The 24,358-nt window shown below is 53.8% G+C and overlaps 1 protein-coding gene across 2 annotated transcripts; it reads right to left on the bottom strand.

The window, feature by feature from the left end:
* Positions 1-5,127: 5,127 nt before the first annotated feature.
* Positions 5,128-22,587, bottom strand: Pigr (polymeric immunoglobulin receptor). Of its 2 annotated transcripts, XM_004862057.3 has the most exons (11): positions 22,459-22,587; positions 16,085-16,180; positions 15,067-15,411; positions 12,353-13,012; positions 10,693-11,025; positions 9,830-10,153; positions 8,729-8,933; positions 8,230-8,351; positions 7,465-7,596; positions 7,316-7,374; positions 5,128-6,293 (listed from the first exon to the last, which is right to left on the bottom strand). In XM_004862057.3, the coding sequence occupies exons 2-11, from the start codon at positions 16,125-16,127 to the stop codon at positions 6,198-6,200; spliced, it is 2,319 nt and encodes a 772-aa protein (XP_004862114.2). In that variant the 5' UTR covers positions 16,128-16,180; positions 22,459-22,587; the 3' UTR covers positions 5,128-6,197. The 2 variants fall into 2 exon arrangements, with proteins under 2 accessions (XP_004862114.2, XP_087050130.1); XM_087194004.1 differs by lacking the exon at positions 12,353-13,012.
* Positions 22,588-24,358: the final 1,771 nt, after the last annotated feature.

A 24,358-nucleotide genomic window follows, 5' to 3' on the forward strand; every position in this document is an offset into this window, starting at 1 on the left:
GGATTCTTTTCCTCGTCCATTCCACTGTTACTACCCTGTTGGAGCGAGACTGCCATTGTTTCTCATCCTGGTAAATGCGGATCTAGCAGCCACATGGATTGGCCATTGATTGGGCCAAACTCTGGGTGGGCATAAAGAGAAGAGGTGGTAAAAGCCCTGCTGGCACTTGGTGGCAGATGTTCAGAGGCTTGTGACAGCTGGAATAGCTGTTTTGGATGGTGAGCAATGGGGATTTTGAGATAAGGCATTAGGCACACCGCATTGCAGATCCCGCTGTGATGCTGAAGGGGAGGTGTGCAGGTAGTTTGCCAGACAGTTGTGAACTGAGGTGTGGGACCAGGAAATAGACGAGGGATGTTGGACAGATTAGGACATCTTCATTTGGAGTGGAAAGTTGGAAATTCAAGAGTGGAAAAGAGCGAAAGAAAGAAAGCAGAGGCCAGAAGAAAGAACAGCTTCGGGACCCCATATTAACAGATGAGCACACCTGGCAGAGGTGGCTCCTTCAGCCTTCAAGAGTCAACACCGAAGCGAACAGAAGAGTGTGGAGTGGAAAGAGGCTCACTAGCAGGGTGGGGCCCCTCTCACACGGCCCCCACCCTTGTCTGGCCCTACGTACTAGCTTGCAACTAAATCTGCCCAGAAAAGTCAAAGCTGGAGATGTCTGACAACTGACTCTGTGGCTGACTCAAGCCTCGCATGAGTCCGAGGTGCTTCCCCGGGGCACTTACCCGGCAGGAGGTAAAGCCACCAAAGCCGGAGGTCCATGTTTCCTTCAGGAGCAAGGTCCCGGCCAGAAGTCCTTGGCCGGGGACAGCGACCCAGTGCTCACCCAGGAACCCTTCACAATCAGGACCTTGAAAGAGATGCTGGTCCCCTTGAGGGGCAAAGGCTTCAAAATGAGGAAATGATAACTTGTGTTGTTTGCTAACTAGTCTTAGTCTAAAAAAGAAAACATCAGCAGACCGCAGGGGAAGTCAGCTGAGAAAGCACATTGTGCTGCACAAGAATGGATGAGCTGGGCTCAGAGGGCCTCTAGGCAACTACAGGCCTGATATTTCCTTCCTTGGCACTTTTTCTCCAGGGGGCCCCAGTGATTTGTGCGTAGTAGTAGAGCCCTGAGCTGCAGTCACTTACTTTATTCCTGTCTTCAGAGCAAAGGAATCTTCTAACCCCTTTACCCCATTGGACGAAGGTCATGTGGACAGAGCGTGGACCTGAAGTCCAAAGATGCTGGTTGTGGTCCTAATCAGTCACCATCAACCATTTGACTAGTACTTCTGGGCTTCTCTGATGTGGAGGTGCTGACCATGGTTTATGGGCATTCTCCACTTCCCTCTAAGCCTCGGTTCCTTTATTTAGAAATTAAATGAACGCAGGACTGGATGACCGCTGGCCTTCCCTCAGGCCGAGCATCGTTGCTGGGTCTTCCTGACAGCTCACCAGTGCTGGGAGCATCCATCCCTCTTCCCTCAGTGCCCCCAGCTGCCTCCATACGGCTCTGTCCTCTAGCACTGTCCAGTGGCCACAGGGGCAATGCCAGGAGCAGAGTGGGACCAGGCACACAGCGATCCTGTTGGAACTCGCAGTAGCCCGGCAGAGCCACCTGCAAGTCCCAAGGGCCCAGGGGTGAGGGCCGCTGATGCAGGAGAAGAGAGATGCTGAGCCTCTAGGCCTGGGAAAGCCCTGAGATTCGGGACAGAAGGCTCAAGTCCTCGTCTTTTCTTGGCACTGTCTAGCTTCTTGCAAGCTTCCTTGGGCCACAGTTTTCCCACTGATTAACAAGGGCGGCCCCAGCAGGCTGTCTTGCCCACCTTTTGTGACACCGGCAGAATCCCAGATGTGGACGTGCTGTGTGAGCCCTGAAAGCCGCCAGGTGCAGGGTTTTCCTCCGAAGAGGATTTCCGGGCTTCCTCCTGTCTGTCTCATGTGTGTCAGACTTTGGCTCTCAGGGCCCCATCTCCAGGTGCTGCTGCCCGCTGTGTCCCGGAGGACAGGGCCATTCCCACACCGTCCCAGGCGGGGCTGGCTGCCGGAGCTTCCAGGCTCCTGGGTGGGTGTGTGCACCCCAGTTCCCCTCACCCCACACCCCAGGTTTGTCACACGCTCTCCAAAGCACAGAACAACTTCCGCAGTGGAAGGCGTGTGCGCCTCAGAGCAGGTGCAGGGAAGCGTGGGGGTGGCTGCCTGCTTCACCCTCCCCAGCTGAGGCTGCTTGGCTCGACTGGCAGCTGTCACCGTCATGTCCTCCAACAGCAGGCAGGCCGGGGCGTCAGAGGGCAGCTTGGGCTCGGGCTAGTGCCTGTGGAGGCTTCAGCTGGCATCCGCTCCCTCCCTAGGGAGAGGCTCCTGCAGCTGTTCCACAGCTGGGCTCTGCCAGCCGATTGCTGCAGGGTGGGATTGCCCTGCAGGCCCAGGGGACAGAGAGAATAGGAATGAGCGAATGTGCTGTGCATGACTGCAGTGAGTGCAGTGTGCGATTTGTGAGCGTGTCGTGTGATCTATGAACACGGAATGTGCAGGACACAATGTGTGGCTCTGAGTCTGCGGGCTGCAGTGTGTACTTTGTGGTGTATGAGTGTGTGAAGCAGGGAGAGTTGCTACCTCCTAGCTTCCCCCAAATAATCAATTCTTCTAGGGAGTGTGTACAATAAAAATAACAGGGACCATCTCAGGAGAACAACGCATCTAAGTGGCCAGAGGGTGCACATGTGAGAGAAAAGATGCAAGACTGAGGCCAGGGGTCCCCAGGTGGCCTGTCTGTGGGATGGCCTCCCTCCTCGGGTGGTCCTCTGCACCCTTGGGTGCTCCTCTGTGCAGTGACAGACCATGACAATCCTTCTTCCTGGTGGCCTCTTCAGGGAGCTGCTCCCCTCCAAGCAGAGGCCCCTGGCCCAGGCATCCTGCAGCCCCTGCTTCCAGGACCCTGTGCACAGGCTCGCCTGTCCCAGGGCGGATGGCTGCACAGAAGCAGGGCTTTGGGGTCACTGACTGCCCCAGTGAGCCTCCTTACAATTTTCTTCATAAATCAGGGCAGAATTTTCATGGCTGAGGTTTATTTCTTGAACGTGGCTGTATGCCTGTTGGTGTCCTAAGGCTAAAACTCTACATACACGGGGCTTTGGGGTGAAGGTTAATGCTATTTATCTGTGGAATCCTGAATTTTAAAATGTTCACATCCCTGTCTCCACGACAAAGATTTTGGGCTGTCGTGAGTGAGAGTCCATTGGCACCACTTTTTTCTTCTTTTTTTGTGGTGCTGGGGATGGAACCCAGGGCCTGTGCTCGCTCAGCAGTGCTCTACGCTGAGCTCCACTCCCAGGCCGCAGATACCCTTTCTTCATCAGCCTTAGATGAGAAGCTCTAGATCCAACTTTCGGGCTGGACGATCCCCCCATTCCTGCCTGCTCTTCCTGGCCACCTGGGGACCACTGGCCTCAGTCTTGCATCTTTTCTCTCACGTGTGCACCCTCTGGCCACTTCGATGCGTCGTTCTCCTGAGACGGTCCTTGTTATTTTTATTGTACAGACTCACTAGCAGAATTGATTATTTGGGGGAAGCTAGGAGGTAGCAACTCTCCCTGCTTCTCTGGCTTGGGGACCAGCTCCCCCATGATGAGCAGTTCCTCTCTGCCATCTAATGTTCTTAGGACAGTTTCTCTTTTTTCAGATATGGAAAGTTCAGAGAAATTTTTTTTTAGCACCACAAAACCAAATTAATTGCTGTAACAAGTTTCTAACCACTGTTGGGCTTGGTAATGGAAAAGCCGTATCATTACCTAACAGACCTTTAACAAGACAAAAACCAAGATACTCCAAGACCTTGGAAAGGATTTCCTTGTTGTCAGATATTTAAGTAGTTCCCTGAATGGCTGTGGTCCTTGGCAGCTGATGTGTTATCACCAGCCACAAGTCGATCATTACTCCTCTGTGTGGGGAGGCAGGATGCCCTTGCCAAATGCATGTCCTCCTTCTTAGTGGGTTTCCTCACGTGCTCCCTGGGGAGCAGATGAGCTTTGGACAGGACACTGGTCAACTTGCTATCAGCTACTGACAATCCTCATTAGAAATGAAGTAAGACTGCCTGTGGGTCTGGTGACTTTTCTCGGCCTTTGATTCTGGGGTTCAGGACAGGCTACACAAGCTTGCAATTGGCTTGCAGGTTATTGGTCTTAGTGCAGAAGCTGCGTATTCCTGGGGGTGACAGGGGCTGGCACTCCTTACAATTTTAGTTCTCCTAGGATGGTTTACTGTCATTTTAGGAAAAGCTAGATCTACAGCCCCATCAGAGAAGAAGGAATTTACATTCCTGATGGCAATCACTCCTGCCTGGAGAAGATCCCTAGGCTTTGAGCCAGGCTGGGCCTGGGAGTAGGGACAGTAATCTCCAGCCGGTGGAGACGGACAGCAGTTTTAGTGCTAACAAAGGCAGGCTTGAGGAGGGTCCCACATCCAAGGCATTCACTCGAGGTCAGTGTTCACAGGAGGGAGGACGCAGGACTGAGGACTTCTCTGGGCAGAACTCCCCATCACCAAGTCATGAGGGAGACACTTGGTGTAAGAGAGGCAACCAAGCTGCCAACGGACACTTTGGAGCTTCCTTACAGGACGCCACATAGTTTAGCGCCAGGATCTAGGGGCGATCTTATAGACTGGGGGTCTTTTATCTAATCATTTCACTCTGAAAAAGACCCTACATCCACTACTGTACCTCATAAGTTATCATTTAACTAGCTTCTATGGTTTTGTTTAGCAGCATCTTGACCTTGGAGAGCAACGAGATTCAAAGTTAAGTGTCCCATGGACGGTTTACCAAGAGTTTTCTTTCAGCACCTACGAGGTTCCACTTGCTTTCAGTGCACCCCACTGAAGTCTCACTGATGTTCTACAATATAGAACTTTAGGGTCTTGAGTACTGGAATAGACGCAAAACAATTCTTTTATTGAAGATGATCTTGGTTCCACTTTTCGTCACATCCCAGCCCCCTTCAGCTCAGCCAGGGAGGTGAAGGAGCCTGTTGGTTTCGACGCATGACATGGGTGCCTAAAAGTGGGACCAAAGCAAAATGCTCTGGAAGGATTGTCTGGGAAACCCCAGGTACGGGGACAAATGCAATCTGAGCCTCCTTGGTGGCAATCATGGTCTTTAATTATGAAGTAACATTTCTGATTTGTTAGCAAGTGCCAGCTTGTAGATGCTGGGTGAAGTACGGAGCGAGCTGAGAGGGAAAAAGACCTTCATCTTTAGCTCTTGGGAGATCAGCTCCTCCCAGGATCGGTCAACCAGCTCTTCCTCCTCTTCACTTGGAACTCTTCAAGTTGCAGTTGATCGTTCCTCCATCCTAGACCCACGTGAGTGACAGGAAGGGAAAGGGTTGTCCTCCCTGGGTTAGGGCCTGGGAAAGCTCTGTCTCCATGTATGTTTTTCTTTCCTTCCTGCTTATTCTACAACTGCCTCCAACAGGGGACAGGGGTCTTGAAGAGAGATCGCTGGTCAAGAAGACAGGAGACGCCAAATCTGCTTTGGCACTGGTTTATGTCACGGGGTTCCCTCGAGGGTCCCTCTCAGGTCCTCCCTGTTTTGTCCAGTGGTGTAAGAATGGGTATCTGTGAAGACTGTGTGGGTGCCCCAGGACCCTGGCACTTTATGATGTCACCCAGCAAGGGCAGAGGTGAGAGGTCTTGTGACACAGAGAGGACTCAGGCCTTTTCCAGGGCCATGCGTAGCCTTTTCGCCATGATCTGGCTTTGAGGCACACCTGTCCCGGTGTCTAGCAGGGCACCTGGATTCACGCATGTCTTTGGGATGAAGGAAAGGAGAAGAGAGGAAGGGAGGGAGGCAGAGCGGAGTGGAGGGGCAAATCTCCCCTTTGGGGCACAGGGGGCTCCAAGTGGCTCTCTCCTGAGAGGAGCCCCAGTTGTCCCTCCCCGAATCCCTCCCCAGCACCCCAAGTCCTCTCAACAGAAAGGAGTTGCAGGTGGGAGCCTCTCCCCTAATCGCTGCCTAGCCCTAAGGAGCGATTAGGTCAGGCTTCAGTGTCACCAAGGGTGGCGAAGGTGGAGTAGTGCACCTCTGAGGATGAGGGAAAGCCCAGGGGGGCGAAGGCAGGCAGTGGAGGCCCCCGGAGCCGGGCCCCAAAGATCAACATGATTCTGAAGGTGATTGTCACGGGCAAGCAACAGGCGGCCGGCGCTGCTTAGGTGTCCTTGGGGCCGTCCTGGGCCTGGGCAGCAATGCTGCTGGACTGGAGCAGGAAGGCCGAGTAGGCCATGTCAGCTTCCTCCTTGGATGACTGAAGGGCGACAGCAGAGATGCTGGTGAGCTGGGGAGGGGATGTGTCATCCTGGCCTGAGCAAGGCCAGCCTGTGCGACCCCTGTCCTCCCTCCAGCTTTGTGCTCACCAAGAGGACTAACTGTGAGAAATGGAAAGTTGCAGCCTCTAAAAATACCTCCCTCTCTCTCACTACCTCCTTCTGACACATGGGGCAGAACCACCTCCGTGGCCTGGGCCTGTCCCCGGAAGTGGGGCCACACAGCCCCCGTGCAAGGTGGCCTAGAATGGCACCGGCCAGAGAGGTCTGCAGTTTTCCTTCCCCACCAGCTCCGAGAGGGCACTTCCAGCACTCCCCGGGCTGGTGGGGGACCCGGCTCCAAGGCCAGCTCCGTCTCCTGATCGGGCCAAATGGGGAGCCCAGTGCTGTGAGGAAAGCAGAGACCAGATGCCTCTGTGCCTTAGGGTCAGGGGCGAGGTGGCGCCCTCTCGGGGGCCCAGGCGTGAGGGGAGGGCGCGGCGGAGCCCACAGGTAGGCGTTGCCCCTGTGGATTCAGGCACCGGCACCTGGTGGGAGTGGGCAGGGCTTTCCAGTGGCTATCGAGGGGTCCACTGCGAGCAAATGTCTTCTGGGTCCAGCCAAGCACTCAAAGGAGGATGGGTCACCAGCCCCTGGGGAGTCCCTGGGTCCCACAGCCCCGGAAGCGCCTCCACCCAGTCCCCAGTGTTGCTGGGTGGACTCCCTTCTTCCTCCCTCTGTCTTCCTCAGCTCCTGGTTTCCCTCCCTCCTCCAAGTGCAGCTCCCCTCCTTCCGCACCCTCATCCGCATCAACTTTCCACAACCAGGGAGCCACCTCCCTCCCTCAGAAAGACGACCTCCCCCTCCCCTTCCTCCCCTCCCCCTCCCCCTCCCCCGCACTGTTTCCGCCCTCTTCCCTGGTCTGGGCCAGCCCAACGCCGGGGTGATTTTCCCCCCAGTGTCTAACTGAAGCCCCTCTGCTGCAGTTCTGTCGCAGTCGGGCCTCCCTCCCTCTTCCCCTTACCCTTTTTGCCCTCTTGGGCTCTTCAGTGTCCGTGGTGCTCTCGGCGTTGGCCATGGCCTCTGCGTGGAGAGAGCGGTCGGTTTCCACCCTCCGTATTCTCGCCAGGGACGGGGTCAAAGCCTGTCCCACGGCCTGGGCACCAGACATACCGACTTTCCCTTCGAGCACTGTCTCCTGAGTGACTGAGGAGGCTCCCATGTTGTCATTGGCACCAAAATCTCTGGAGCTCTCGAAGTCCGACATGCTGATGTCTGTCCGGTAGCTTCTAATCGATATGCGGTCTGTTGAGAAGGAAGAAGACTTGGTGTGGGAACGGGCTGTACAGAGGGCCCCCGGGCATCTGCCCTCTCTGAGCAGGTCCTCTGCAGCCTGCAGCACAGCCGAAGGCTTGGGGGCCTCTCATGGGCACCCCCGACTCTGACGAGAGCTGCTGGAAAAGATCTCAGTCTCTTCTCAGGGGTGATCAAGACTTGAGGGTCCCTGGCCTTTGCCACTCAGTGCCCCATTTTGTTCTCATTCACCCCGTGGGACGTTATTATCATCCTGCCTGGAACTATGAGGGAATGGAGGAATGAAATGGGGACGTTTCATGCCAAAGTCACGCATCCTGGTAGTGATCCAGGAGGTCAAAGCCCGGGTCTCCCTGCATCCCGGTCTCCTGGCAGCCTTGCGGTGAACTTAGCCCCAAGCAATGGAAGACGGCCTCCCATGGGCAGAGTCTGGGAGCAGTACTTTGTTAGTTTGGGGGGCATGGGGGCACCTCCTAACCCCCATTCCCCAGCCTCTGCCTCCTCAGAATCCCCACGCGAGCCTGTGGAAAGGAGATGTGGTGGCCTCCTCTCCAGGCATCTGTGCTGGGGCTCGGGGCTCAGGGCTCAGGGAGGGAGGAGGCAGGGGAGCTTCTGGGGACTCACCCACATTCTTCCGGTGCCGGGCTCTGGCCACCCATACAGCCACGGTCCCTAGCGCCAGCACCAGGCCCAGGGGTACCAGGGTGGAGAGCAGAACTTTGGAGCTCCTGCTTTGTCCCTGAGAGCTGAAAGGAGGATTACATCAGTCCATCACAGGGAAGGGGAGTCGAGGGCTCCAGGCTGCACTGGCAAATCAACTCCAGCTAGTGGCCCTCCCTCACCCGCCTGACAGAGGCATGCTCTTTTAAGAAGTCTCCAGGCCCAGCAAGGCAAGAATGGGGCTGTTTCTGCACCCCAGCCCTGGGAGATGGAGCTAAAGTGTAAACCCTGTCCCAGCCATGGAAGGAGGACTGAGGGTGTCAGGGACCCCCCAAAGCACAAGCAGAGGCAGGGATGGCTGCCCCCACTGAAGACACAGGCAGGCTCTGCTCTTTGGACCCAGTGGTCCAGACTCAGTTGCTTGGTTGACCTCTGAGGTGTGAAGCCCCGGATCTCTCCTCACCTGCTGTCATCTACGGATGCTCTGCTCCCACTGGCTTGGTTTCCTGAATCCTCCACCACTCTTTCCTCTGCAAAAAGCCTGGGGTTCGGAACGGCTTTGTTCTCAATGACCTCGTTCTCAACCTCCCTGCCACGGGGCTTTACCACCTCCTCCTCAGGAGCACTGTTTGCAATCACTGGGTTGACTGGATTGGGGACTCCAGACCCTGGAGCAGAGAAGAGCCAGTGCTGGGTTACAGTCTGATCTTCAGGTTCTTACTCCTGGAGGTTAGGAGGTCTGAGCGATGAGACTTCAGGGATCACGGGGCTGGGGTTAGAGTCAGGGCTTTTGGGGTGGGCTCTCGGACGACACTGGAGACAGAGGAGCCAGGGTGTTCCCTAGCTTGCCACAGGTTATCTGTGCCCCAGTGCTGCCAAGTTTACCTCCATGTTCAAGGCTGGGTGCTGAAGCTCTAGCTGTGAACAGGGACAGAGACTGAAACCCTCCTCCAGGCCTGCTGTCCACAGGGCTGAGCAGGATGGTGCTGCCACCTGGTGGCGGCTTGGCAATGCCCCCTCAGTGCACCAGACCCAGGGGACCTGGACCCCATCTGGACTTCCGGGCGACTAAAAACACCTAAGAGATTTCATGTGGCATTTTAAAAAGTGGTTGGAAATGCAAATTAAGGTTGCCTTAAATTTTTTTCTTTTTGGTGCTGGGGATTGAACCTAGGGCTCCACACCTGCTAAGCACATGCTTCAACCCTGAGCTGCACCCCCAGCTCCATGCCTTAATTTTTTGGATCAGACCTTGTGAATAAGGCATCAGATCCTCTTCTGAGAGCAGGTTTGGGTACAGTGAGGGAGGATGAATATGTTGCATAGAATAGTGAGTCTGAAATTTCTGTACATAGAAGCAGCATTTGGATCTAGAAGGGTTTCCATCTGGTGTGAAGGGACAGCTGTGAGATTTGTCTTCATGGTGTGGTTAGCTAGCAAACCCACCAGTTTCCCTTCACTCTCTGGCCCCAGCTTCCTACAGCCAAACCTAGGGACCCTGAGATTGAGAAGGTGTTAAGCAAAGGCCTTCAGGGTGCCATGGGACGTGGGTTTCGAGACTCACCCCTTGCTGCCTCCTCCACTGCCACATAGACAGCCACGGTCTCTCCGAAGGTTTGGTTCTGCTTCACACCACACCAGTACCAGCCCTCATCCGCCTTGGTGACTGACTGAAGGGTCAGGGAGACTTTCTGATTGTTCTGGTCGCAGCCCACGATGGCCTGGCTGGGACCTTCATCTTGGCTGGGCAGGGCCCGGCAACCCTGGTTGCTCCACTTACACCAGTATTTTTTGTAGGCATAGAATTTGCACGGGTAGTGGCAGTCGAGCTTGAGGGTCTGTCCCAACACAACAGTTGTGTTCTTTGGTACCTTGAGGCTTGGTTCTCCTGCAGTAAGGAGGGAGGAAGAAACAGGTCACACTGGTTAAAAGGTGGCCCTTGGAGATGCTGCATGAAGTGACCATGGTGGTAACTTCTGTGTGTATTTCCCGTTTGGATAACACTGTAAATAAACGCATTATGCTGAATGCACATGGAATGGAGTGATGTGCTAATGTAGTGATGGTCCAGTGTTTCTCAGAGAACACAGATCCTGGCCGGATGACTGCAGTATGCTTTCCTTACTCTTCCTTTTCCTCTAGGCTCACTCCCAGAGCCGCCTCCAGCACTCTGCTTCAGGCTCCCTGCCCACACAAGGGAGGCTGCTGTTCCTCACATTAGGAGCTGCCACATGCGGTAACTGGAAGACCAGAGGGGTCTGTCACAGGCACGAAAACGTGGCCTCTAGACAGGTCGGGCTCTCTCTTGGGGACTGCCCCCATCTGTGCTTCAGCGTGGATGTGGGCAAGGTGGGGGACTGGCTGGGGTGGAGCTGCCTATGGGCATGGCCTTGGGGCTTCCTCCCTCCTGCCCGGGTCAGCTCATACCGTCTACAACCTTGAGCTCCACCATGGTCCTCCAGCGGGTGTCACCATTGGTGAGGCACCAGTAGAAGCCAGCGTCCTGGGTGGTGAGCTGGTTGAGGATGACCGTGTAGAAGCCATTGCCTGGCTCCTCGTAGAGAGCCAGCCTGCCCTCGAACTCCTCCTGGACCAGCCCCTGGCTCTCCACCAGCAGTGGGCAGCGGCCATTCTTCTCCCCTTTCCAGAGACACCAGTACTTGAAGCTCTGGCTCTCCTTGGGGTCGTAGGGGCAGAGCACAGCCACAGAGCCGCCTGTCACGCCCTTCACCAAGCTGGGGGTCTGGGGGATTGGGGTCTCTGGAAGACAGACAGAGACGGCATGAAAGGGATGCAAGGCAGGGAGGCCTTGCATGGCTTGAGCAGGTGGTCTCAGCCAGGGAGGAAGGTGAAGTATAGACGAAACAGCTGCCCCTCTGCCTCCCTGAGTCACACAGCCTACCGCTGGGGCCACTGGGAGCAGACTCCAGTGCCCTTCGTCACCAGAAGGCATACACCAGTACACATACACCACTACGTATACACCAGTATGCGTACACCAGTACAGATACACCAGTACATATACACCAGTACGCATACACCAGTACACACACACTACTATGTGTACACCAGTACTCGTATACCAGTACACACACACCACTATGTATACACCAGTACACACACACCACTATGTATACACCAGTACGCGTACACCAGTACACAAACACCACTATGTATACACCAGTATGCGTACACCAGTACATGTACACCAGTACGCATTACACCAGTACATATACAGTTCTGAGCAGAGAATGGAGTGAATTTAGGGAGAGAATATCAGGCCTTTCCTTTGGCTTCTTACAAAACATAAATCTGTGTGTGTGTGTGTGTATGTCTTAGCTTATCCTACAAAAATGTCCTGACGGACCATTTGTACATTAATAAAAAACTTTTGATGGGCATGATTTAACACATAAATAGTACAGTGTTGCTGCTAATCAAAGGCCCCAAGAAGCATCTCAGAGAAGGGCAGCTACTTCTCCGAGCAGCCAATGCTGAGACCCAGAGAGACCGAGTGGCTGTAGATGGGGAGCGATCTGGAGCCAGAAGTGGAAGCGCAGAGCCCATGAAGAGCTGAACAAGGACACAAGCACTGGTCTGCTGCTTCTCGTGGGCGTAGCTATGCGGGTGAGAAGCAGCAGATTTTCCATGGTTTCACTATGTCGATGCTTCTCCAAAGTACAGCTGAGTGGGCCGGTTGTGCTGCACAAGAAGGAAGCTGCAGGGATGTGGAGGTGGGAAACTGGAGGCCGGGCCCCGCCTTTCAGGGATGCTATGTGAGGACGGGGTGTCCACCTGCTCAGGGCTCCGGCCCAGGGGAGGGCACAGAATCCCAGGCAGGCTCGAGTCCTGCCTTCGGAGCTCAGCTCTCCTCGCTCCTGTGAACCAAAGATGGCCGTCCAAAGGCAGGGCGGGTGGTCAGGGCCTAGCACCAGGCAGAGGCTGCTCTGCTGCCCTGTAGCCTCCGGGTCAGGCCCCCCGATCAGGCCCCGGGGAAGGGCCTGCTGCTGACTGAGGCGTGAGTCCTGCGGCCTCCCACCAGCCAGCCAGCCCCTCCCCTCCCCTCCCTCCTGCCTCAGGGTCTCACCCTGATTGACGAAGAGCTGCCAGGCCTGGAGGGGCCAGCCTTCCTGCGGCACTCCGTCCGGGTGGGCACCACACAGGTACTCCCCCTCATCCCCCGTCTGCAGGCCTGTGATCAGCACACTGAAGTGGCCGTCACTGGGGTCCCTGGGGGTGAGCAGGATCCTGCCCTCAAAGGCCGGGTCCCTCTTCCCCAAGGTGTTGATGATCACATCGCAGGATTTATCCTTGTTCACCCGGCACAGGAATTTTTGTACATTCGCCATCTCAGGGCCCAGGGCGCAGTCCAAGGTCACCGAGCCTCTCAGTTGTCCGTACACCAGCTCAGGCTCAGGCTCTAGCACCTGCAGATGGATATTCTTCGTGTCCCCGCTGGGATCTTCCCCAGCTTGGCAGACGTACATCCCCGCGTCTCTGTTTCTCAGCTGGTTGATGACGACGCTGAACACTTCTTGGTCGGTGCCCTGAATAACTAAGCGCACTCTGCCAGCAAAGCTGGGGTTCTCATTCTTATCTGAGTCGATGACTAACTCGCAGGACTGGCCTGTCTTCTTGCACAAGGACTTCTTTTTCCCACCATTCTCACTTCTGAAAGGGCATGTGATGGTCACTGTCCTGCCCAAGTCCATGGTGTAGACCTCAGTGTTATTCAGGAGCCGGGGATCTGCAGGACAAGAGGAGGGAGCTGTGATTTCTCTGTCTTCCAGTGAGATCAGAGACTCCAGTTTGCCCCACTAGGGGACTGGGTGGGCTACAAATGCCTCACTGCCAAGAGGGACACGTCGGAAGATGCCTGCTGATACTCAGAAAACAGTACCCCAAAAGTGGAGGCCTTAGACGTAGCCCCAGAAGCAAAGCTGCTCTCTGATCTTCAGCCCTCCTTTCTAAAAATATTACTCGAACTTGCCCCTGTCCTTCTATGTAAGAAGAGCTTGCCATAAGAGGCTTCTCTGACCCACACCATGTGTCCTGAGACCCTCAATCCCAAGGCATCCTGCCTCGTACCTGGGAGGAAGAAATGCTACAACTGAGGAGCCAAGAAGGCTCTAAACAGACAGCCCTGCTGGTTTCCTGCTGGGTCACTGCTCTTAGCTCAGGCCATTTGGCCCTATTGTGCTCTTCGGGGCCAGTCTTGGTTCACGGAGCCTCAGCATAATCAGAAGGCTTCCCCTGTGTCTTTGGAACAGCATCCTGAAGGCTTGGTCTGCGTGAAACTCGGCTTGAGTGACTCTGTTCTGTACTCTCTTGCTGAGCTGACTTTTGTTGTACAGGTCATGGCCCTCATGGTGGGTGAGGGTGGGAGTGACACCTTCCCTCCACCTCCCAGGGTTCAACCTGAGTGCTGATTCCTCTACGAAGCCTTCCTCCAGCTACACTGGCCTCTGCCTCCTCGGCACTCTTCTGCTTACGTCTGTGTCACTCGCTGCATCCAATCCAGGGTAAATTAATGCTGACCTTCCCAGCCTGGAGGGCAGAGATACATTATTCTCACATGTGACTCTCCTGCTGTGTGCAGCACAGTGCTCAGCCTGGGAGGATCCTGAACTCCTGTGCGTGGAAGTGAACAGGAGTGGAGGTACAGGGTGGGGGGTTTCAGGGCATTGCAAGAGACTTTTCTAAAAATCCCAGAGTCCAGACGTGGAACGGGCTGCCTTTGGAGGTAGTGGTTAGTGCTTTTGGAAGTGTCTGCTCAGAGCTGTGCCCCATCATCACAGTTTTCTAGGAACACAGAGAGCGTGGACTCTGAGTGTTTCCTGGCTCGTAAGAGTCTGTGGGGGTTCTGAGTCTCCATCATCATCAGAACCACCTGTTTATTTAGTGCGCAGATAATAGCACACCTATCCCAAAGGAGCAAGACATATCTTGAAGCGTTCCTGCGATTTCCTCCCTTAAGATTTCTAAGTGGCCATGACTCTCTAAAGTGCTCTCCTTGTTGAACTCTTGTCAGAAAGAGTCTTTCCTTCTGTACCTTTCTTCAATCAGAACAGGCTTGCTCCCTGCCTGTCTCTCCAGGGTCCTGCTCACTGGCCAGGAAGCATGACTAATTGACGCTGATAGTTTTGATGGACTGACTAATGGATCCCATTTTTATCGTCGTCCTTGTTTTTGGAGTACTGAGGATTGAATCCAGAGCCTCACACTGAGCTACATCCTAGTCCTTTTCTATTTTTTATTTTGTGATGTGATCTCACTAAGTTGCTAAGCTGCCCAGGCTGGGATCAAACCTGTGATCCTCCTGCTTCAGCCTCCCCGAGTGCTGGGATTACAGGTGTGTAGCAGCATTCCTGGCTTACTGGATCCCGTTTTTTAAAACTTCCAAAGAACTGGCAGTACACGACTTTAATCTCAAGGGTGTATTTGTAGCTGGACTCTAAGGATCCCGATAAATCTTTCCGTGCCTTTCCTATCTCCTTAAACTGTAGACCTCTCGTCCAACTTCCAACAAACACAAGGAGAAAAGCTGTCCTAAGCTAGGGCCTCAGCAAAGCCCTAAAATGATACCGACCCGGAAGACCAAGAGAGGTTCACTCACTGGGCCCAGATAAGCTGCCTCCTTCCTGTGCCCTGTTACGAAAAGTCTTTCCTCGGGAGAAAGCGCCTCTGACTCCACGCCAGGATGCCCTTCGCATGAGGAATCTTTCCTCCAAGCCTGCCTCCCCACCCACCTGACCGATTCCCACTTACTGGTCCAGAGGCCGCAGGGGCCTGGATGCTTACCCTTGACGACCTCCAGGCCCACGTCGAAGTTGAGGCCTCGGGTGTTGATGCCCAGGCCACACTTGTAGTGCCCAGAGTCTTCCCGGCTGACGGGGCTGATGTTCACCTCGAAGGCGCCGATTTCTGGGAAGTTGGTGAGGTTGGATCTGCCCACATAGTCCTTGGAGACGTAGCCTCCCGAGGAGATGAGGGTTATGCAGCTGCCGCTGGCTCCCTGCCGGCACCAGTACTTCCGAGTGTGCCTGTTGACTGAGGTGGCTGGGTAGTAGCACTTAATGGACACTGAGCTACCTTCCACAGCGTTCACTTCCTCGGGGCCAAATACGGGGCTTTTCGTGGAGACCACTGTGGAAAGAAAGGGCAGAGGCTCCCTGAGCCCCGGAGAGGCAGCTTCCCCGGAGGCGGAGGCGGCCAGACCACCCCCCACAGAGGTGCAACTTTTCTACCCAGCTCCCGTGCACTCTGTGTTTGTTTACCATCTACTACAGCCAGACAATTGCTGTATGAGTCAAAAGCTTCCTTAATCATTATTTGTTTCTTATTGTAATTCATTGATGAGAATCTTTTTGAGGACAATGGATGACAACTATGATATCCTTGGTGTTTTAAACAATTCATCACTTTTGTAGATACTTTGCATTTCTCTGCAGCTGATTTCTTTTTTCCAGATAAAAATATTAAAAGCCAAGAAGAATAACTGATTTCCTCCAAATGCACTAGTCACTCCTGAAGATGCTTGGTTTGAGGTGAACTTCTCTTTTATCTCCGGAAAAGACTGACCCCTGGTCTTGAAATTAGAGATTGCCATTCCTACTCCCCGAGTTCGCAGGGCCTGGCGACCCGTTTGCAGACGTGACTTTCTGCATTGCCTCTGCACGACTAGCTCCCTTTTAAAGGAGTGCCGATTTGAGCGGAGCACCTTAGGGATGAGTCTGACTTCAGTGCCCCTGGGTACCTGGGACCTGGAGGGCATGGGGCAAGGTGAGCAGCCCCCGGGGAGCTGGGACTGGTGACATACCTGGGAAGACGGCCAGCAGGGACACGAGCAAGGAGAGCATCATTGGTGGTGGCTCCCTGGGCCTGTGCTGGCCAGGCTGACTCCTCGGTTGAGATGCTGAAAGACAATACCAGGAGGTAAAGATCCCTCGCCTTTGAGGACTAGTTGGGCCGAGAGTTTCTACAGCGCCTACTTGGCTTTCGATCTCCAGCAACTGACCGGAGTCCCATAGAGTGAATGAATGAATGAATGAATGGATCCTCCTCTCCCCTTACAATGCAGAGCCCACCATCCTGCAGAGCTTGTTTCTCCGTAGTTGTAAGGGGCTTCTGTGTCTCTGTTCAGGAGACGCAGTAGCAGGCACACCGTAAGACAGCACGAATGGTCTCGCCGGATGATTGGTTACACCAATAAGTGGGCCCCATCTTCCTGTTCGGGTGGCCCTGCAACGTCCCTGGCAGATGGAAGAGGCTGGCATATTTTTTGGTGTGTTCAGATCAGTAAACTGAGAACCTTAGAGTAGATCTAATCATTATTAAGGTTGTAAATACAGTGACCAAGGTCATTGCCATCACTGATTATTGTTCACCATGCCCCCGGCACCATGGTGCATAAATTATATGCGTTATCGCATTTAAAGTTGATATCAAACCTATAAATTGGGCACTCTTATCCACACTTTACCTCACAGAAAAATGAAAGCTTAAAGGTTGAATACTTTCTTTGACATCACCAGAGAGAGGCGAGGTGGAGTATCTGAACCCCAGCTTTGCCTGGTTCCAGAATCCATTCTTCCAACCTGTCCACCTGCATTGCACCCACTGATAGGATGTTTGTACTGGATACTGACTCTTGTGGTTTGTAGAACCCCATTTTTGATGCTATTCATTTGAACTTTATAACCTCCCTTGAAATGAGACAGACGTGTATAATCATAACCATCTCACAGGTAAGAAAATTGAGATCCTGAGATGCCGGATGATGCCCAAGATCTCCCAGTGAGCTCGATATAGGCTCAGAGTTGAAAACATAGATGCTTTGGTCTCTGTAACCCTGCCTGGTGAGGCCTGGCAGGAAAAGATGGAGAATCCGAGGCAGCCGATGTGGACTCTGTCACCGCTGTGAACCATGCCTGCCTGCAGCTGTCTTCCCACCCAAAAGACAGCTCAGGGGAGAAGGGAGTAAAAAGGGATCTCCTCTGCCCAGGGACTCTGACAGACTTTCAACTTTGGAGTGGATCGGACAAAGAGTTAAAGGAAGAGCGATGGTAATAAACCTCGGTGGTAGAGAGCACCCATTAAGATAAGGAAGATGGACAGGACCAGAAGGAGCCCAGGAGTTCTCCCCCTGCCTTGGTCCCAGCACCTGTGCCCAACGACTTCCTTTACCAACTCGAGCCAAAGGCAATAGAGTTGTTTATCTTGGTTGTTGCTTTTCCGTAGGGGAATTTCCCAGCCAGGAACCCTTTTATTTCCTGGTGCAGATAAAGATAATCTGTTTCTCCAGTTCTTTGGAAGAGTTAAGGGCAGGCTGAGGACTGATGGAAGTCAGGTGCCACTTGAGGCTATCTTAATTGTGGTTTCTTGACCCAGACTGGTCTCACCAGGCCAGAGACAAACCCCTGCCATGGCACCTTCAGCAAATGCCAGACTCAGCCCCAGTGTGGAAGTGCTCAGGGCCCTCTGGCTGGAGGCACAGCTGAGCAGGGGAAGCTCCCAGGCAGGAGCAGCTAAAACCTGTCCTTTCTGTGTCATTTGCGAAGCTGTGGGGACCACACTTGACATTTGCGCTGAGTGCAGTCCTGGGTGGGAAGGCCAAATGCCATGCGCTCGCTTTCAAGAGCCCAACCCAGTGACTATTCTGGATTCTCCTTCCTGTTCTCAGTTCTCAATGAGCAGCAAGATTCTTAGTATTTCCTGAGACCAGAGAGGTTCTTTCCATGGGCTGAGTGGGGGTTGCAGCCCTTCCTCTAGATTGGTAAAGTGAGTGACTTGCGCCGTGTTATAGAGTTCCACGTGGGAGACCTGACTTCCAGCCCAGGCTTCCTCTCCATTTGGGAAGTTTGGGTGGCTGGGAGTGTCCCCGTGGAAGGCAGAGTTCTGTGGGCCCATCACCCGCTGCACAGGGCGAGAGCATCCAGCATGCGTAGCTGGGAAGGCAAACCTGGCAGAAAATGACCCTGGCAAGGAAACAGAGCACAGTGGCAGGGAGGACGCTGGGCCAGAGAGGCACCCAGTGCTCTGGAGAACAGGAACTCTTTCTTGGCCCATGGTAAAGTTTAGAAAAGTTCCGTGGTAGCAGCTCAAAAGACCCTGTGCCTTTACAATCAGTAGGGACCCCTTCATCTCAGGTGGACTTTCTCCCCAACTCAGGAGAGTCAGGACTCGGGGAAGCTGCAGTTGTAGGGGGGATGAAGCTGGATTTAAAGGATTTGCTTAAGAAAAGAAAGAGCGAAGCACTTACTGGACACCTACTGTGTACCATGTGGTAATAAGCCCTGGGCAGCCCGGGTTCCTCTTTTATCTGACCCAGGTAGATTTTATTGTTTTCATATTGCAGATGGACAGCTAAGGCTAGAGCGATTCTTGACCCCAAGACCCATGGCAGAAATGGAATTTAGGATCACAATCTTGTTATTATTCTTGAATGGATAAAGGGCTCTGTTCTGTTGGCTTAAATGTAGATCATGTTTTAGGACATTTTCTGGTCCTAAGATCGGAGATAGTCGTTTTAGGTCACTGTTAGTTTGCTGTGTGGGGACCTGATATGCTCATGACGTGTGTCCCGCAGCTGTGGATCAGGAATGACCATGGGCTGTGATGGAGGCCAGGATGTCTCCTCATAAAATGAGCTTAGTCAGCCCCATTCGGGTGCAGTGCAGTGTGTGCTACTCAGCTCTCGTGGCCTGGAGTTTGAGCCTTTGCCTGTCTTGTCCCATGTGTCCCCTTGCTCAGGGCAGAAGGTTTGCTTGGGCCTGGGCCCTTGCTGGGCATCTGGAGAGCCACTTGTCCTTGTAACCTCAGAGATCTGAGATCCTAATCTTCTTCATGGCAGGAGAAAGTCACCTGGCCTTCTCACAGCCCCAGGGGCTGCAGGGGGAACAGACAGAGCATGCCATGAGAAGGCGGAAGCCAGCCGGCAGATTCTCACAGCCTGGGAGGGCAGACCAGGGAGCAGGAAGCTCTGGAGTTCAGAGGATCGCAGACTGGCTGGCCTGGCCGGGAGCAGGGATTTTCTTCACCTGGACAAAACAGCGCTTTGCCCTGCTTCCAGGAGAGGCACTGTTTGGGCCCACCTGGGACTGTCACTCTCTCCCATGGGTACAGGGGCCCAGTGCAGACCAGACAGAGCCTGGCCAGAGCTGCAGAAGAGGAGCTTTGAGGACAGAAGCGAACCCAGGCGTCCAGGCTCCTTCTCTCCCACGGGCTACAAGCAGAGTTCTACCACGTGGGCAAAATATGCTCTCTCACCCACTCATCTGTAAAATGGGATAAGAGTCCCTGCCTGACAATTCCTGCTTGAAGGGCTAGAGGCCTGGGGATGAGAGAATGTGAGGGAGGATGGTGGAATAATATCCAGGGAAGCACTTTAAATAATATCAAGGGCTCCTCCTGGCTGTGATTTGGAGCAGGATGAATTCTCTTTTTTATTTTGGTACCAGGGATCGAATTTGGGACCTTGCGCTTTCGAGGCAGGCAGCGGAACCACTGAGCTACATCCCGGCCCTGGAGCAGGCTAAATTCTGAGCCTCCATCCCCTGATCTGTGAGCTGTGACAAATGTACCATGTGCAAGAGTTCTTTGAAGCATAAAAACTAATACATGGTCTTCCGCATGTCTAAAATCAACGCGGTCTTCCCTTTCTCCCTGCCACAGCCTGCGAGGAGAGGAGGCTACTTGCTGGGCACCCCGTCAAGCCTGGAAGTGAGGGCTGCAGGTTGGGCCATGATGCCCAAAAGAGGCGTTTAGGCCCAGCGGGCCAGGTCTGAAGAGCGCACACTGAGCTCTTCCCAGCGATCTGCATGTCCATCTTCACAGACACACAAGGAGGTAGGATGGTGTGGCAGCCCCATTTCACAGATGACACAGTAGCGGCACATGAGCTAAGAAGCTTGCCCGGGGTCACATAGCTGCTAATGACTGCGACAACGGGAATCTGGATCAAAGGCGCAGGCTCTTAGCCTCTGGGCCGGACCGCGGAGGGGCTGAGCTTGGCAAGGAAGCAGTGGGGACAGGAAGCAGCGGGATGTCCGAGGCTAGAGCAGAGGATTAGTTCCGTTCTCTTCTTCTGGGAAGACACATCTGTACCCAGAAGTAGGTGCCGGGAGACAAATCTCTCCCAGGAATCTATTCGCTGCTATTCAGTCAGGATCTAGCAGGTGTATGTATGTTATGTTTGTCTCTTGTAGCTGGGCCCATGGAGACCAACGCTTCCCTCACATGGTGTCAGTGCTTAGGACTCTGAGACCAGGGCCCAGGTTCACACAGACTGAGATGTAGGCGGACACACACATGAGCAGTGCAGGTTGAGCATTCCTTCTCCAGATACTTGGGACCAAGATTGTTTCGGATTTGAGATTTTAAAAGCATTTTTGGAATATTTGCATCTATCCAATGGGATATATCTTGGGGGTGGGACCCAAGTCTAAAATGCAAGTCACCTGCATTTTATAGGCACCTTATGCGTATAAGCTGAGGGTGATTTTATGCAATGCTTTTTGCACACCATACTTTGACCGAGGCCTGTCACACAAGGTCAGGTAGAGAACTTTCCACTTGTGTCAAGCTGGTGCCCAAAAAGTTTTTGGCTTGGAGGCATTTCAGGTTTCAGTTCAGGGATGCTCAAACTCTAAATTTTTTTATGATAGTTTGTTTTTTAGGTGATACTGAAATGACCTCGCAGCCACATTAGAATGACTGTCCAAATGCGTCACTGAGTGTCATTTGTACCTGCTAGGTGGCTTTGCAGCACTCACACAGACTCATGGAGTCTCAGATTCCTTGACTATGAGGTAGAATCATGATACCAATGCTGCCCGTCCCCCAGGGAGGTGCCAAGAGAGCGAGATCTCCCTAAAAACATTAGCTGTATTTTCTTAGCATCCACCATGTGTAGTTTGTGTTGCTTCCTGGAAGGGGCTGCACTGATTACCAAAGCTGCTTCTCCTGCATCACACTGTGTGGGTGGGAAGTGGAGGCTGCAGAAGCCCGGGGTACCAGGGTTTACTAAATCTAATCCGATACCATCGTGCTTTGTATAAACCAAGACCAGAAGACGCTGAGAGACAAACAACAGTCACAGAGCAAGCTGCTCTCCTGCCTCCTGAGTCAGTCTTTCCGCTCCTCACCTCAGCAGGGCCAGGGAGAAGCAGGACAGAGAGTTCCAGATATGGCTCCGGGCTGACCCTCTGCTCCCAGCCACCCAATAGCTGCCTCTGCTCCAAGCCCAGACATGGCGCATCCACTTTCTGGGTGTTAACTGAGCTGTCATTCTCCCAGTGATGGGGACAGCTAACGAAAAACTGTCCTACAACACAGGAGCAGCCTGAGGGGCCCCTGGAGCTGGGGGTGGGATGGAGCTTGACCAGCTGCTGCCATTGTTCTACAGGTGCCACAGCTGGCTGGGGTAACATCAGGACAGCTCAAGGGAGGGACGGTCGTGTCAGAGCCAGGGAGCTGCTCAGAACTTGGGGTGGCTGAGCCCACCTTACCCTGTTCCTCTGTGAGGACCTCATTTTCCCCACAAAGAGGGAGGACAGGATAACACTGTGCCACACACTTGTGTTTCAGATGGTGCTGGGTGGAAACTAGAAAGGATTTCAGAGACACTTAGAAGCCCAGAAAAAAGGATTGAAGGTGGCCTCCCAAAAAACTGGAGATGGAAAACTTCAGAGACCAGCAAGGCTCACTTTGTCCCCGCACTTTCTATGCAGCCTCTGAATCCAGGACTGTGACGTGCTCTGTGAATCCCCGAGTAATTGAACTACACTGAAAAACAGCAAATAATCGCTATTTTGTTCTAGAGGTCACAAAGCTACTTCACACATACTTTCTCATTTGAGCACACATCAACCTAGAGTGGAAGGTACTGTTACAGATTGAAGAAACTGAGTCTCCGAGAGACTAGGTGACTTGCCTGAGGTCACACAATTCATCCACCCCAGAGAAGTAAGGGGAGTTGGAGACCAAGCTCAACGGGAAAGCGTCGTGCTGACCACAGTCGTTTCCTCTCCTCCGCTGATATTTCGCAGACAAGGCCGCACCCCCCACACACACACACCGCCGGCAGCCTGCTGCCCCGTGCCCTCACCCTCTCCTGCCGGCCCGAGAGCTGGAGATGTGGGGTTGCCATCCCAGAGAGCATCCTGACCAGGGAGCCCAGGCAGCCACACTTACTTTTAGCTACTTCCTTTCTCCCACTGCTCCAGGACCAGGGTGCAGCCTTCCGGCCAGTCCGTAATTCCTGCCTCTCTAGGAGCTGCCAGCAGGGCACTGGATTCTGCTGCCAAAACTGAAACTGTGCTCAGGGACTGACCCACACCTGGGCTCTTAAAGGGCCACTTTCCCATAGGGCCAGCAGCCAGCAGGGCACGTGACTCTCAGATCTCTTGCTTTCCTTTCACTTCAGCTCAACTGTCTGCCTCCATTTGCTCTCCCCTGACCTTGGGGCAAGCTCTGCGACTTGGGAATCCTCCATCACTATAGCTGCAGAATGTGCGACAGCCTCTAACATGAAGATCCTGCTCTGTCACTTTCTAGCTGCAAGATCTTAGGCAAGTCGCCTTGATATTCCTTTCGGACTGGAAAATAGGGACAGTGACACCACACCTACAGGTAGAGGACATAGACATTAGATTGTGTAAAACGCCTGGCCTAAGGGAGGGCGTGGAGCTGACACTCGCTTGCCCACACAGTCCGCCGAGCCTCTTCTAGCCCTTGGTCCTCACACCTCCGGCCGAGAGGGCACACGCTCTTCCCCCAGCTCCCTGGGATGCGTAACCTGGACCAAGACGCCCCCTACTCACCCTCTGCAAGGCCCCGTTACCAGCCCTGCAGGCAGAGCTCCCAGAGCAGGAGCCCAGGAGGCCATGGTTCTTCCCTTCCCTCTCCTTGCCTGCTCCGGGCTCCCCCAAGGCTGGGCTGTCCCGAGTCTCAGCCCCACATGGCAGAGGCGCTGGCTTGCCGGGTGGAGGGGCAGCTTCCTTCCCTGCCACAGTCAGTCCTCAACAGTTTCCCAGGGCATGAGGTGTCCGGGTCTCCCCAGGTGACTGTAGCTGTCCCGTGTCGCACAAGTGGATTCCATTCCCCCAAACAGCAGCACAGCCCCTACCCCTCACCCACTCCCACACGCAGAAGTCCTGCCCTCTCCTACCTGTGTGCGAGTGAGCCGGCTCTCCCTGCAGAGCCCTACAGGCCAAACCCCAGACAGGGAAGGAGAAAAGGAGAAACAGGGCTGGAGAAATACAGGGAAGTCAGAGGCCTGAGTCTTATTTTAGCTAACCACTCATTCATTAGTGCACATTAACCCATGATCACAGATGACAATAGCAAAGAAAGGAAACCGTATTTTCTACTATGGAGCTTAATTTCAGGCCAATGTTCCATAGTCACTCCCAAGGAACCGGGTTTAATTCATTGATACCTTGGTCATTTCATTCCAGATTAAAAGTCAGTATTATTCTGGGTTTCTTTTGATTTGTCCTTTCTCTCCTCTGGGGTGGCCTGTGGTCACGTGGGACAGTGAGAAGAGGGACTGGCCCATTGTTTCAGTCCTTTATCTCCGTAATGGCCTTGTGCTCTGGGAGGACATGGTTCCCTCAACCAAGATGTAACTTGTCCTGCCTGGTCAGCGGGTCTTTATTGCTCTTCATCCTGAGAGTTTGTGGTCCAATCTGTGTCCCCCTTGTCCTATTGCTCAGCCCCTTTGGCAGGACTGCCAGACCCCTCAGCTCCTACTCGGCTGCTTGTACCTGAACTGTATCCTTCTGGGGCCTCTGGAAGATCCCCAGCAGCAGAGCTGAGTACCCCCCAAAATGCTTGCCTTCTGTGGCCATATACCTGGGGTGCAATGAGTATTGGTAAGACTGCAGGCCACCCAGGTTCTGTGTAGGACAGGCAAGGTGCAATCCCCCACTGGCTCTGGGATTCTCGAATCCACCTGGATATCTACCATTGTTAGTCCTCTCCTGTGCACTGTAGCCTGGGCTCAGCCCCATGGTGGAGGGTGGGAGGCCACAGAGTATCAGTAACTGAGCTCCCTTCCGCTTTAGCAATTTTCTTCCTCCCTCTTCCAATG

Source organism: Heterocephalus glaber, unplaced genomic scaffold, assembly GCF_053883595.1.
Source record: "Heterocephalus glaber isolate CG9 unplaced genomic scaffold, H.glaber_assembly_v1.0 deba00001600, whole genome shotgun sequence".
Classification (NCBI taxonomy): domain Eukaryota; kingdom Metazoa; phylum Chordata; class Mammalia; order Rodentia; family Bathyergidae; genus Heterocephalus; species Heterocephalus glaber.